Here is a 15101-nt window from a genome sequence, read left to right on the forward strand (position 1 = left end):
AAAGCTGTGAGTACCGGCCGTGAGTCGTGCTTCGGTAGCTCAGTTGGTAGAGCACTTGCCCGCGAAAGGCAAAGGTCCCGAGTTCGAGTCTCAGTCGGGCACACAGTTTTAATCTGCCAGGAAGTTTCTAAAAAGAAACAGCTCTGATAATGATGATGATGTGGTGATGCCATACCTCATTACAAGATGTACTCCAAAATACAGAAAACTGTAATACGGAGACCAAAGCAAATGCATTATGAAAAGAAGACAGTTACATCAGACAACAAAATAATGACAGTATGGGATAATCAAGGAGGAGAGCGGCAGAACCAGAAATGAAGATGGGCAGATATCAGAGTACAGGAAACATTGGTAACGCATCATATAAAACAGGTGTTGAATCACAGACAGGCACAACAAAAGAACTGTCATGCAAGTCATCTTTTAGCAAAATCGGCCTTCATCAGAATTAGGCAACACACACACACACACACACACACACACACACACACACACACACACACACACACACACAACAACAACAACAGTCTCTAGCTGTCGAGGCCAGACTGTGAGTAGCAGCGCTTGATGAGAGGAGGAATCTGGGTGGTGGGGGTAAGGAGGAGGCTGGGGAAGAGAGGGGGAGGGACAGCAGAGCACAGGGGTGGAGATACGGAAGGCGGAGGGGGGGGGGGGGGGGGCAGTGGAAAAGTAGAGAAGTAAAAAGACAGAGTGCATTGGTGAAAAAGAGGGTGTGTAACGCAGGCGCTCTCGTTATGCCCTGAAATTGTGAATGTCCTACCCACTATCCTTCCCACCCCTCCCACAGGGGTATTCCACTGCTCACCGAACCTACAAAATATCCTTGTCCATCCCTACACAACCTCCCACTTAACCCCTTGCCTCATGGCTCATATCCCTGTAATATACCTTGATGCATGACCTGTCCCACACATACTCCCACCACACTAACTATGCCATCCCAAAACAATCATCACCTATCCCATCAGGGAAGGGGCTACCTGTCAAACCAGTCATGTGATCTACAAGTTAAGCTGCAACCACTGTGCTGAATTATACATGGGTATGACAACTAGCAAGTGGTCTCTCCGCATGAATGGCCACCAACAAACTGTGCCCAAGGAACAGCTGGTACACCCAGTTGCCGAGCATGCTGTCCAACACAACATTCTTCATTTTAATGAACGCTTCATAGCATGTACCATCTGGATCCTTCCTACCAACACCAGCTTTTCTGAATTGTGCAAGTGGGAATTCTCTCTGCAGTGTATCCTACGTTCCCATAAGCCCCATAACCCTCCGGGCCTCAACCTTCATTAGTCATCATCCTACACTATCACCTTCCCTTTGTTCCACTCCTGCATTACACACCCTCTGCTCCACCAATGCAGTCTGTCTTTTTACTTCTCTACTTTTCCACTACCCCCCCCCCCCCCCCCCCCCGCCATCCGTATAACCTCCTGACTGCCCCTAGCTGCCCTATCCTCCATCTATTTCACCCCAGAATGTTCCCACAAGCAGCACTTTACTGTTCCCTCATCCTCTCTGCCCTAGCCTCCTCTTTACCTTCAAATTCATGCACTGCTGCTCGCAGTGTGCCCTCGGCCCCCTGTGGTCATGTGTGCATGAGTCGCAATTGCGTGTGTGTGTGTGTGTGTGTGTGTGTGTGTGTGTGTGTGTGTGTGTGTGTTTTTTGTCTAATTTCAGTGAAGGCCTTCCTGGACAAAACCTTGCAAGTCTGACAGTCTTTTTGTTGTGCCTATCTCCAACTCAATGTCCCCACTATATGGTGAGTAGTAATCTATTCTTTTCATAATATTGTCATTATTCCATTCTGCATTTTCCACTGTTTGATAAATTGGCAACAGGTATATGCAGTGTTGTAAAACTTTTTAACAAGCATTTCATAACTGTTATTGAAATGATGGGTTTCAGATTCAATATATGCTGCGGAGTATCTGAAACCATCCATTACAAATAATTCAGTAATATGAATACAGAATACTTCCTGACAGTCATGGGGTGCATTTACTCTGCCCTATATTTAGTTGCATTTGTAATTTTTCCTTTAGGAATTGTCAGTTTCCTGAACGATTAAACTACTCAATAGGAAAGCTGATATTTACAATTTCATACTTGCAATTTGCAGCTGGAGTCAGTCCAAACAAATAATGAACATCATACCTTTCATGTGCTTCCTGTGTCAAGAGAAAGCATCAGTTTGCTTCCCCTTTATAAACCAAATTATTTTTAAAACAGAATATTATGTGCCCAATTGATAAAATGGGCACAAATTAGGCTCATGCAATATTTGTTTTACCAGTGTGTATTAACAGGAATAGAAAATCATACAGAATAATCGGTACTCCAGCAGCAACTGAGGGTTGCCGTTTCAAGGCAGTAGCAGTCTGCACAGGATAAGGCGGTGCTGTTGGTGTTAGCATACTGATTATCTCTTATTTTACGGTCCCTGTAAATACAGGATACAGATTAGCTGGCTGTTTTTCAAAGAGTTCCTTGCGGGGTGGGGGGGTGGCCATGTACGTAAAAAAATATTATTCCATTCGAGTCCATAGACGTATCACGGCACTGCACTGATCAAATATTTGAATGTTGTGCAGGGGCAGTTGAATTTAGTAAAACTTAACTTCTAATTGTTGTTGTTTATAGGTCCCCTAACTCTGACTTCAGAGCATTTCTGCTCAAGCTACAGAGGTTTCTTGATTCACTTTATAGAAAGTACAAGAAGTTAGTTACATGTGGTGAATTAAATATAAATTTTGTGTATCTTGGTACAAGAAAAAGAGTGTTGGTAGATCTCCTAAATTTATATGATCTGATGCAGACTGTGTTTTTTTCCAACCAGGGTGCAAGTGGAACAGTAGCACAGCCATAGACAATATTTTTATTCATTCTTCATTACTACACGGGTATTCTATTAGTAAAAGGGTGAATGGTTTTTCAGACCATGATGCACAAATATTAACACTAAAACACTTTTGTATTCGATCAAAAGTCACATATAATTACAAACTATGTAGGAAAGTTAACCCAACGGCAACAGAGTTTTTTTAAACCTTATCAAGTACCAACAGTGACAGAATGTTTACAGTGCCAACAAACATAATGCTTTCCGTAACACACTTTTCATGGTCTTTGAGAGTTGCTTTCCATTAGAATGTTCTAAACGGGGTACTAGCAGTAATGGGCAGCACGGGTGACTGACTAATGGGATAAGGATATCATGTGGAACAAAGTGGGAATTATATCAAAATGTTAGTAGTAGTCATCAGTTTAATAAGTCACAGCTGCAAAATACTAATGCAAAATTCTTTACAGACGAATGGAAAAACTGGTAGATGCTGACCTCAGGTAAGATCAGTTTGGATTCCGTAGAAATGTTGGAACACGTGATTCAATACTGACCCTATGACTTATCTTGGAAGAAATATTAAAGAAAGGCATTTGTAGACTTAGAGAAAGCTTTTGACAATGTTCACTGGAATATGCTTTCAAATTCTGAAGATGACAGGGGTGAAATACAGGGAACGAAAGGCTATTTACAATTTGTACAGAAACCAGATGGCAGTTATAAGAGTTGAGGGGCATGAAATGGAAGCAGTGGTTGGGAAGGGAGTGAGACAGGGTTGTAGCCTCTCCCTGATGCCATTTAATCTGTATATTGAGCAAGCAGTAACGGAAACAAAAGACAAATTCGGAGTAGGTATTAAAATCCATGGAAAAGAAATAAAAACTCTGAGGTTCGCCGATGACATTGTAATTCTGTCAGAGACAGCAAAGGACTTGGAAGAGCAATTGAATGCAATGGACAGTGTCTTGAAAGGAGGATATAAGATGAACATCAACAAAAGCGAGATGAGGATAATGGAATGTTGTTGAATTAAGTCTGGTGATGCTGAGCGAATTAGATTAGAAAATGAGACACTTGAAGTAGTAAATGAGTTTTGCTATTTGGGGAGCAAAATATCTGATGATGGTTGAAGTAGAGAGCATATAAAATGTAGACTGGCAATGGCAAGGAAAGCGTTTCTGAAGAAGAGAACAAGGAAAGCGTTTCTGAAGAAGAGAAATTTGTTAACATCGGGTATAGATTTAAGTGTCGGGAAGTTGTTTCTGAAAGGATTTGTATGGAGTGTATCGAAGAGAAACATGGACAATAAATAGTTTGGACAAGAAGAGAATAGAAGCTTTTGTAACGTGGTGCTATAGAAGAATGCTGAAGATTAAATGGGTAGATCACATAACTAATGAGGAAGTATTGAATAGGATTGGGGAGAAGAGAAGTTTGTGGCACAACTTGACTAGAAGAAGGGGTGGGTTGGTAGGACATATTCTGAGGCATCAAGGGATCACCAATTTCATACTGGATGGCAGTGTGGAGGGTAAAAAATTGTAGAGGGAGACCAAGAAATGAATACACTAAGCAGATTCAGAAGGATGTAGGCTGCAGCAGTACTGGGAGATGAAGAAGCTTGCACAGGATTGAGTAGCATGGAAAGCTACATCAAACCAGTCTCAGGACTGAAGACCACAACAACAACAACAACAACAACAACAACAGTACTAGTCACAATCAAGCAACGGCAGCCCATTACAAACGGTACTGTAAGATGCTTAAATTGTTATTAGGACGGCAGAGTGTGTCGTATGCAAACAGAATAGCTAACTCACAGGATAAAATGAAAACGACATGGTCAGTTGCAAAGGAAATGTCTAGTCAGCAGCACAAGGTCGACAACATGAAGTCAGTTCGGAGTAAAAATATTCCTGTTACTGATAAATCAGATATATGTATAGTATTTAACAATCATTTTCTGAGCATTGCTGATGAATTAAATAAAAATTTAGTTTCTGCAGGGAATCCTAACTCTCTTGGCAAATGCCTTTCCGACACCGATGTCTGAAATACTCCTCTGTGATACAGACAAGGGGGAGATTAAGTCAATAATTGAATCACTGAAGGTTGACTACTCTCATGGATATGATGGAGTGTCTAGCAGAATATTAAGGTACTGTGCTGCACATGTTAGCCCGGTATTTAACTGTATTTGTAATTTTTCCTTTAGGAATGGTCAGTTTCCTGAACAATTAAAGTACTCAGTAGCAAAGCCGCTTTATAAAAAGGGAGAATGGGATAATGTAGACAATTTTAGACCTACTTCTATGCCATCAGTGTTTGCTACAGTTATTGAACAGGCTTGTATGTAAGGATACTTGATCATTTTATGTCACATGATTTGCTATCAAATGTACAGTTCGGCTTTAGAAGTCATTTAACAACTAAAATGCTATATTCTCTTTTCTCTGTGAGGTACTGGATGGGTTAAACAAAAGGTTTCGAATGCTAGGTATATTTTTTGATTTAACTAAGGCATTTGATTGTGTTGATCACAAAATATTGCTCAAGATGTTGGATCATTATGGAAGACAGCAAAAGGTCATTATTCACATTGTTGAGAATGGCTGTGATGTGCCGTCTGAGTGGGGTACAGTCAAGTGGGGTGATGCCCCAGGGATCAGTGTTGGGGCCACTCCTGTTCCTTATTTATACAAATGATATGCCCTCTAGTATTACAGGTAACTCTAAATTATTTCTGTTTGTTGATGACACTAGCTTGGTAGTAAAGGATGTTGTGTGCAACATTGGCTCAGTTTCAAATAGTTCAGTTCATGATCCAAGTTCATGGTTTGCAGAAAATAAACTAATGCTAAATCACAGTAAGACTCAGTTATTACAATTTCTAACACACAATTCAACAAAACCTGACATTTTAATTTCACAGAATGGGCATATGATTAGTGAAACTGAACAGTTCAAATTTCAGGGTGTTCAGATATATAGTACACTTTCATGGAAAGCCCACGTTCAGGACCTTGTTCAAAGACTTAACGCTACCATTCTTACTATTCGAACAGTATCCAAGGTGCATGATCGTTCAACACGAAAATTAGTCTACTTTATTTTCATTCATTTATATTGTACTGTATTATATTTTGGGATAGCCCTTCCCATTCTAAAAGTATATTATTTTGACATTGGTCTCTCAATATATATATTCCTTATTGTCATTTCTTGGTAACAATATTACCTTATTCGCAAGAATAAGCTGCTTTCATCAAATCTGCATTTGGACTGGACTTCCTTAACGGTTGTGCAAAAAGGTGTGCAGTATATTACCACATCCATTGTCAATAAGCTAGCATTAGAATTCAAAACTATTTGCAGTAATCCATGCGCTTCAAATCAAAACTTAAAGAGTTTCCTCATAGGTCACTCCTATTCTGTTGAAGAGTTCCTTGAAAAATTAAGCTGATTATTGTTTGATTGTTGATTGCATATACACTCCTGGAAATTGAAATAAGAACACCGTGAATTCATTGTCCCAGGAAGGGGAAACTTTATTGACACATTCCTGGGGTCAGATACATCACATGATCACACTGACAGAACCACAGGCACATAGACACAGGCAACAGAGCATGCACAATGTCGGCACCACTAGTACAGTGTATATCCACCTTTTGCAGCAATGCAGGCTGCTATTCTCCCATGGAGACGATCGTAAAGATGCTGGATGTTGTCCTGTGGAACGGCTTGCCATACCATTTCCACCTGGCGCCTCAGTTGGACCAGCGTTCGTGCTGGACGTGCAGACCGCGTGAGACGACGCTTCATCCAGTCCCAAACATGCTCAATGGGGGACAGATCCGGAGATCTTGCTGGCCAGGGTAGTTGACTTACACCTTCTAGAGCACGTTGGGTGGCACGGGATACATGCGGACGTGCATTGTCCTGTTGGAACAGCAAGTTCCCTTGCCGGTCTAGGAATGGTAGAACGATGGTTCGATGACGGTTTGGATGTACCATGCACTATTCAGTGTCCCCTCGACGATCACCAGAGGTGTACGGCCAGTGTAGGAAACGCTCCCCACACCATGATGCCGGGTGTTGGCCCTGTGTGCCTCGGTCGTATGCAGTCCTGATTGTGGCGCTCACCTGCACGGCGCCAAACACGCATACTACCATCATTGGCACCAAGGCAGAAGCGACTCTCATCGCTGAAGACGACACGTCTCCATTCGTCCCTCCATTCACGCCTGTCGCGACACCACTGGAGGCGGGCTGCACGATGTTGGGGCGTGAGCAGAAGACGGCCTAACGGTGTGCGGGACCGTAGCCCAGCTTCATGGAGACGGTTGCGAATGGTCCTCGCCGATACCCCAGGAGCAACAGTGTCCCTAATTTGCTGGGAAGTGGCGGTGCGGTCCCCTACGGCACTGCGTAGGATCCTACGGTCTTGGCGTGCATCCGTGCGTCGCTGCGGTCCGGTCCCAGGTCGACGGGCACGTGCACCTTCCGCCCACCACTGGCGACAACATCGATGTACTGTGGAGACCTCACGCCCCACGTGTTGAGCAATTCGGCGGTACGTCCACCCGGCCTCCCGCATGCCCACTATACGCCCTCGCTCAAAGTCCGTCAACTGCACATACGGTTCACGTCCACGCTGACGCGGCATGCTACCAGTGTTAAAGACTGCGATGGAGCTCCGTATGCCACGGCAAACTGGCTGACACTGACGGCGGCGGTGCACAAATGCTGCGCAGCTAGCGCCATTCGACGGCCAACACCGCGGTTCCTGGTGTGTCCGCTGTGCCGTGCGTGTGATCATTGCTTGTACAGCCCTCTCGCAGTGTCTGGAGCAAGTATGGTGGGTCTGACACACCGGTGTCAATGTGTTCTTTTTTCCATTTCCAGGAGTGTACTTAAACTTATGGATTTACTGTTTTGCGGGTTCATAAACATTTTATTTTTATATGTTGTTCCTTTTATACTGTAATTTCATGTACTGACACATTCCATGACCTTGGAGATTTGCTCCTCAATTTGGTCCTAAGGAACTTGACCTGTAAATAAAATAAAAAATACGCAGGTTGGCTTGCATGTGCTTTCTCTTTGGTAGCACATCTGCTCCTTCAGTGTTTTACCATATTCTTGAACAAGTGATGTTGAAAGTCCCCACCTGTTCATATTATTTGAATGACTTCACAGCATCTGGACAAATGTAGGAACAGAATATCCAAAGCTTAGATTTTTTTCCAAGTTTAAACAACAGAGGATGCAGTGCAATCTGCAGAAATTTTCATTTTTCAATACAGAAATTGGATATTTGGAACATGTCATCGATGCCCGTGCAGCTTGTCCCTCGACTAAATACTGAAATGCCATCAGGAAATTACCTTCTTATAAAAATGTTCTGGAGCTACAGGTAGTTCTTGGAAAAATTACCTAATATACTAAATTTATTCTGAACACAGTGCAAGTCACTGCTCCTTTGCATCATCACAGGTGTAAGAGTGTTCCTTTCCAATGCTCTGGAGAAAACAAATGTTCATTTCAAATGTTGAAAAATGCATTGTTTATTCGCCCGTATCGTTTGCATTATGACCCAACAGATCGGCAGTGATTGCAGTCAATACAGCATCACATTGAAAAAGTGCACTTTTTTCTCCAAGGTTGGAAACACCGAACGCTCCACAGCATTTCCCTCTGAAACACTGAACAAGGCCCAGTCAACTACAATCTCTGTGACTGATCATAAGCCACTAACAGTGCTTTTTCATCTGGTGAAAGATGTACATGACCGTAGAGAGAAGCAGCTCAATCCCTCTGAATTTGATGACCAGCGCTAACACTATCAAAAAGCTCACTTCAGACTTGTTTAGAAGGTTTGCCTCAAAAAATCATTTCAGACAATGGTACATAGTTTTCATCATTGGAATTTCAACATTTCTGCTGAAAAAATGAGATTCATCATATCCGGATGGCTCCTCCTCTTCATAATAAAAAGGCGAAGCTAAGCAATTCATTTGCAATTCCAAGTTTCAGATGCCCAAACTTCATACTTCACATTTGAGGGACAATGCTTTGTTATTGTTTCTCAGAACCTTCTGCACTATGCCTGTTCGCGATGCTTTGTCTGCAGAAGTGCTACATGGTCGATGTCACTGCAGTTTGCTACCTTTATTATGTGCTCAGCACTCTGCTTTGGACATAACCTTAGCAATGAAGTTCCACATGAATGACAAAGTTTTTTATTGTGTATTTTCCAAACCTTATACTGAGCTCACTATACCACTCCAGGCAAAACAGACACACATTGACGGCACCAAAACCAATTACGTTTCTTGAATTTTTGTGACCCTGCCAAATTATTTTCATTTTCAGACATGTTGCCTGTATCCCAAACTGCTGCCCCTTAACAGCCTTTACTGGTGCCTGATGTTCAGGCATATAGTTCAACAGACAGCTCTTGACCCCTGCCCAGCTATGCTGCAGCCACAACATCTGTCGACTGATTTTCATACAGCTAATGTTGGGACACTAGTTGGTGTGTGCCATCATGTCATATTCAACTCCGTTAGTTGCACCATGGCACAGGCCTTCTCCATATCATTGCTTGCACTCACACTATGCAACAATGGTATGCAGTTTTTGGGGGGCAGTGTGGGGTGGAGAACTGTGGTATCAACAGTCCCTAGGTCATCTGCACATGGCATCCCTATGTCATCTGCGCATGGCATGCTGCCCACATCTCAGCAAAAGTCACAACCCACAGACAGGCTGCCAGCTGGCACCACTCGAAGTCATACTAGCTGCAGGGCTCATTATATTCCTATGGATGCCACCAGGGAATGCCTTTGATTGCACTCACTGCATCCCAATGTACCCAGCTGCACATCATCTTAAGAAGCTGTTCACTGAGTTCTGCCCTCAGATCTCTGAAGACTCACAGTGTGATACAACAAACTGTGCATGATGCTATTAAATTTCAAACTATATTCAAAACTAGTATTCGGAGATCAATGAATAATGGATATTACTGGGAAAGACACACGTCTTCAAAGTTATGTATATTTCATAGCCTGCACATTTTGCAAATAAAAGTAATGATATTTTACTCATATACTAAATGTTTGGAGTGTTCATAGTTATCCAGGTCATCACGTTTCACCTATGGACACAACATAAAGGATTTATCAGTATCACACTCAGATTCTTTGCTGATAGTGCTGTTATTCACAGAAAGGTATCATTGCTGGGTGATGCTCTCTTCATATATGCATGGTGCAAAATGTGTAATTTACATGAACAAGAAGGAAAACCAGTTTGTGTCCTTACATGAAATGATAAAGTGAATTATATGAAATAGAAGGAATACGGGAAATCTGTAGTACACACGATGAATGGATGACTTTGATTTGGTGAGAAATCGAGAGTAGTGCTAGGCAGATGATAAGGAAATTGTATACAAAACGCTATTGTGATCTGTTCCAAAATTTGGAGTCCTTAACAAGTAAGCGCAACAGCGGACATCAAAAGAATTTGTACGCATTGCAACAAAGTAAGATGTTCATGTATCCCACATATAACTCTCACAGATTTACAGAGAATTTATACAGAAGTCTTTTGAAGACCTCACAATGTCCTGTGTGACAGATTAGGACACTTAAGGGTAGAGGGTAAGGGGGAATGTGGAGGATGGGAGGGGTGGGGCAGTGGGAGAGTGGAGGGGAGGGTGATGTGTGGAGGGGAGGGTGATGTGTGGAGGGGAGGGGAGAGGAGAGGAAATGGGAAGGAGATGGGGACATGGAGGAGGAGCAGGAGGGGGAGTGGTAGTGGGAGGGAGGGCGAAGGGGAGAAAGACAAGAGGGAGAGATATTCAAAACAAAATTTGGCTGTAAGTACATGTAATAGCCAGTGTTACCTCAACACTCTTGACACCTTAGACAAATGCACAGATGTAGCCATAATGAATAAAAAATTTACATCCAACCTACTTGTTCTACTATCACTAACTGTCATTATGTTCTTCTCAAATTACCTCCTCTGTATGTACATAAAAGTTTTCGAGAAACTAAAGCACATCCCAAGCACATTCAAAGTTTTTAACTTACGCTGCAGGCAGATGTGCAGAGGTTCCTGGCATGGAGTGCAGACCCTGTGGCGGAGGCAGCGGAGGTACACTTGTCAGGTCACTACTGCCTGAGCGGCGGTGTCTCTGGCTGCCCTGCCTCTGTACACCTATGCCATCGCCAACAGTGCTGTTACTACTAGTGCTGGTGCTGTGTGGAGGTACCTAGGAACAATGACTCATCATTACTCACGGGCAAAACACAGATGTATCATACATTAACCAGTGATTAACTCAATAAGAATAACTATACGATTGTCAAGCAATGGAAAATCCAAGGTAGGAGGGAAAAAAAAGAACAAATGGATAGATTGCTACTTACTGCACTGAGAGGCATGAAGGCACATTGGGAGGGGGGGGGGGGGGGGGAGAGAAAAGGTTCTATCAATTATCAGCTATCTCAGAAAGTCCTCTGTTAAATACACACACACACACACACACACACACACACACACACACACACACACACACCGCGTGCGCGTTCACAGGCATATCTGGGATTCGAACTAGGGGCTGATACTTATTAGGCGAGTGCGCTGACCACTACACCGCCTAGACACAGTGGTCAGCACAACTACACCAACTACCCTAGCACACCTCCCATCAGACCCAAATTCTCAACTTATTTACACTCTACTGATGCAGAGCCCCTCGCTTATTATACTCACTACTCACGGCATTTTGACAATTTGTGAAAGAGTTTGAGCTTGGTATGCATCTGCACTGAAGGGATCAATGGCTGACTTACACATTTGAAAGAGCAGACACCACATATACAATTAAGACAAGGACAGGCAATGATACCTGTGCTGCAGGTGCACACCAAGCTCCAAATCTTACTCACAAGCATATGGATGATAGTGGAACACAGATACTGAAACAGAACACTTGTGTGACCCCTTCTTAAGTACTGCTCAAGTCTTCAGGATCTCAAACCAGTCAGATTAAGAGAAGGTATCGAAGCAATTCAGAGGCATGCAGTTAAATTTGTTACTGGTAGGTTCGATCAACAGGCAAGTATTATGCAAATACTCTGTGAAATCGGAATGCCTGCAAAGAAGACGAAAATCTTTTTGTGAAACACTTTTGAGGACCAGCATTTGCAACAGTCCACAAAACAATCCTATTGCCACAAATACACATATTGTCTAAGGATCACAAAGACAAGATAAGGGAAATAAAGGCTCATACTGAGACACATAGACATTCATTTTTCCCTCACTACATTTCCCCCTGAACAGGAAAGGTGGCACAAGGTACCCCTGCCATGCACGCTGTGGTATCTTACAGAATATTTAGGTAGCTGTATGTGTAGTTCACCGGTATATATGTGTCTGCTTGTGTCTGTGTATGTATGGATGGTGTGTGTGTGTGTGTGTGTGTGTGTGTGTGTGTGTGTGTGTGTGCGCGCGCGCGACCACAAGTATATACCTATCCTTTTTTCCCCCCTAAGGTAAGTCTTTCCGCTCCCGGGACTGCAATGAGTCCTTACCCTCTCCCTTAAAACCCACATCATTTCATCTTTCCTTTTCCTTCCCTCTTTCCTGACGATGCAGCTGCCGGTTGCGAAAGCTCGAAATTCTGTGTGTGTGTTTGTGTGTTTTATTCATTGCGCCTATCTACAGGCGCTTTCCCGCTTGGTAAGTCTTGGAATCTTTGTTTGAAACATGGGAAAAATATATCAAAAACAAAGATTCCAAGACTTACCAAGCCGGAAAGCGCCGGTAGATAGGCACAGTAAATAAAACACACAAACACACACACAGAATTTCGAGCTTTCGCAACCGGTGGCTGCTTCGTCAGGAAAGAGGGAAGGAAAAGGAAAGATGAAAGGATGTGGGTTTTAAGGGAGAGGGTAAGGAGTCATTCCAATCCTGGAAGCGGAAAGACTTACCTTAGGGGGAAAAAAGGATAGGTATATGCTCGCGCCACACACACACACACACACACACACACACACACACACACACACACACAAGCCGCCGGTTGCGAAAGCTCGAAATTCTGTGTGTGTGTTTTATTTATTGTGCCTATCTACTGGCACTTTCCCGCTTGGTAAGTCTTGGAATCTTTGTTTTTTTGTAACTGCCCCCGGTGTAAAACCTGTCCTATGCACCCTCCCACCACCACCTACTCCAGTCCTGTAACCTGGAAGGTGTACATGATCAAAGGAAGAGCCACGTGTGAAAGCACCCATGTGATTTACCAACTGACCTGCCTACACTGTGACGCTTTCTATGTGGGAATGACCAGCAACAAACTGTCCATTCGCATCAATGGACACAGGCAGACAGTGTTTGTTGGTAATGAGAATCACCCTGTGGCTAAACATGCCTTGGTGCACGGCCAGCACATCTTGGCACAGTGTTACACCGTACGGGTTATCTGGATACTTCCCACCAACACCAACCTATCCGAACTCCGGAGATGGGAACTTGCCCTTCAATATATCCTCTCTTCTCGTTATCCACCAGGCCTCAATCTCCGCTAATTTCAAGTTGCCGCCACTCATACCTCACCTGTCATTCAACATCATCTTTGCCTCCACACTTCCGCCTCGACTTACATCTCTGCCCATACTCTTTGCCTTTAAATGTGTCTGCTTGTGTTTATGTATGGATGGATATGTGTGTGTGTGAGAGCAATTGGAATAGTTTTATCATGGCTGGCTCTCATTTCTCTACGCCTATGTCACAATTTTGAAATTAACAATATTTTGAGTTTCAGTACAGTTTTTCCAATATGAATGAACATTATAAACTGGAATTTTGTACGTCTATCGGTTTCAGGGTTTAATTTACAACAAAACTGTGAAAATTTCAAGTCTCTAGCTTCAAAACTAACAATTTTGCTTCAAATTCTGTAAAAGCATGCATGCTTTAGTTACGTCTTAATCACCCTTGGAAATACAATTAGCCTAAAACTTTAAATGGTTATAACTCAGAAACTACTGGTTAGAATTGGAGAAAACTTTGAATATTTTCTTGTATTTATGCATACAATTCAAATATAAAGTTTCATAAACATCTGTGACAGTTGGGGATAGGGTCCTGGATGACTTAGTATGGAATGACCCCATAAAGAAACAGAGAAATAAAAAACAAGAGCTGGGCATCTGTGCAATAGCAGTGCACCCTGTGGAAAAGTCGGTATTCAAGTAATATCCAAAGGGATTTTTACCTCTGGCTAATAAAAGGTATATCATTCAGTGTTAAAGATACCACCCCCCCCCCCCCCCACACACACACACACACACACACACACACACACACACACACACACACACACACAGAGAGAGAGAGAGAGAGAGAGAGAGAGAGAGAGAGAGAGAGAGATAATGCATCATGACAATGATGAATGATGGCATACAGTATGAAAAAACACCCTGCAAGGACCAAAGGATCTTGAAGGAGGAATGCAAGGAAACAATTCTTTTATATCTCCTTCCAATAACATTATTTTTCTTTGTTTTTCCTACATCTGACATTTAGTCTCTTCCTTTCCTTCTTACTCTAATAGGCTGAGAATAATTAGTTTTCCTACATTCCATTCTCTATATATACATTTTTATTTCTTTCCTCTTCCGCCTCCAGTTCTCATTTATTTACTATTAATTTACTACCATTTCACATATTATTTTTAAGCCAAATCAAATATTGCTGGCTGTATGAATGAACAAACTTCTTTCTACACCATTTCCATCTAATTGAACTAAATCTACAACTGCACATAATTTCCCAAATTCAAATCAATCCAAGGCATCTACAGTAACACTCACAATAACTATAGACACATAGTGTACCATTAAACACCATATTCACACTGTGTATCTTTAAACTCAAGAGTAGGGACAACAAAAGTCAAATTATTCCCTACTGCAATGATGATTAATGGAGTTTTCAAGGGAATCAGCAGTGTTTTAATCGATGAGTCCTGATGTCAATGGGCCAATAGAAGAGTAATATAGAATGTGCACTGTTAAAGGGAGAGCAATAGGGGGAAGGTTCCCAAGAATAAGGGCTGGAGCAGAAGGTTTACCCCATAATTCACTCCCCTCACCACAAGATACCAGGAGAGACTCCCACAAAAAACAAAAGTCAT

General features: G+C 42.6%; 1 protein-coding gene across 2 annotated transcripts in view; it reads right to left on the minus strand.

Moving 5' to 3' along the window:
* The window catches only part of LOC126282143 (E3 ubiquitin-protein ligase SH3RF1), a 220261-nt gene that overhangs the window by 156044 nt on the left and 49116 nt on the right, over positions 1-15101 (minus strand). For both annotated transcript variants that reach the window (XM_049981645.1, XM_049981644.1), the window contains exon 8: positions 10984-11165. In XM_049981645.1, the coding sequence (XP_049837602.1) occupies positions 10984-11165 (182 nt within the window). The remainder of the gene's footprint in view (positions 1-10983; positions 11166-15101) is intronic.

Source organism: Schistocerca gregaria, chromosome 7, assembly GCF_023897955.1.
Source record: "Schistocerca gregaria isolate iqSchGreg1 chromosome 7, iqSchGreg1.2, whole genome shotgun sequence".
NCBI lineage: Eukaryota > Metazoa > Arthropoda > Insecta > Orthoptera > Acrididae > Schistocerca > Schistocerca gregaria.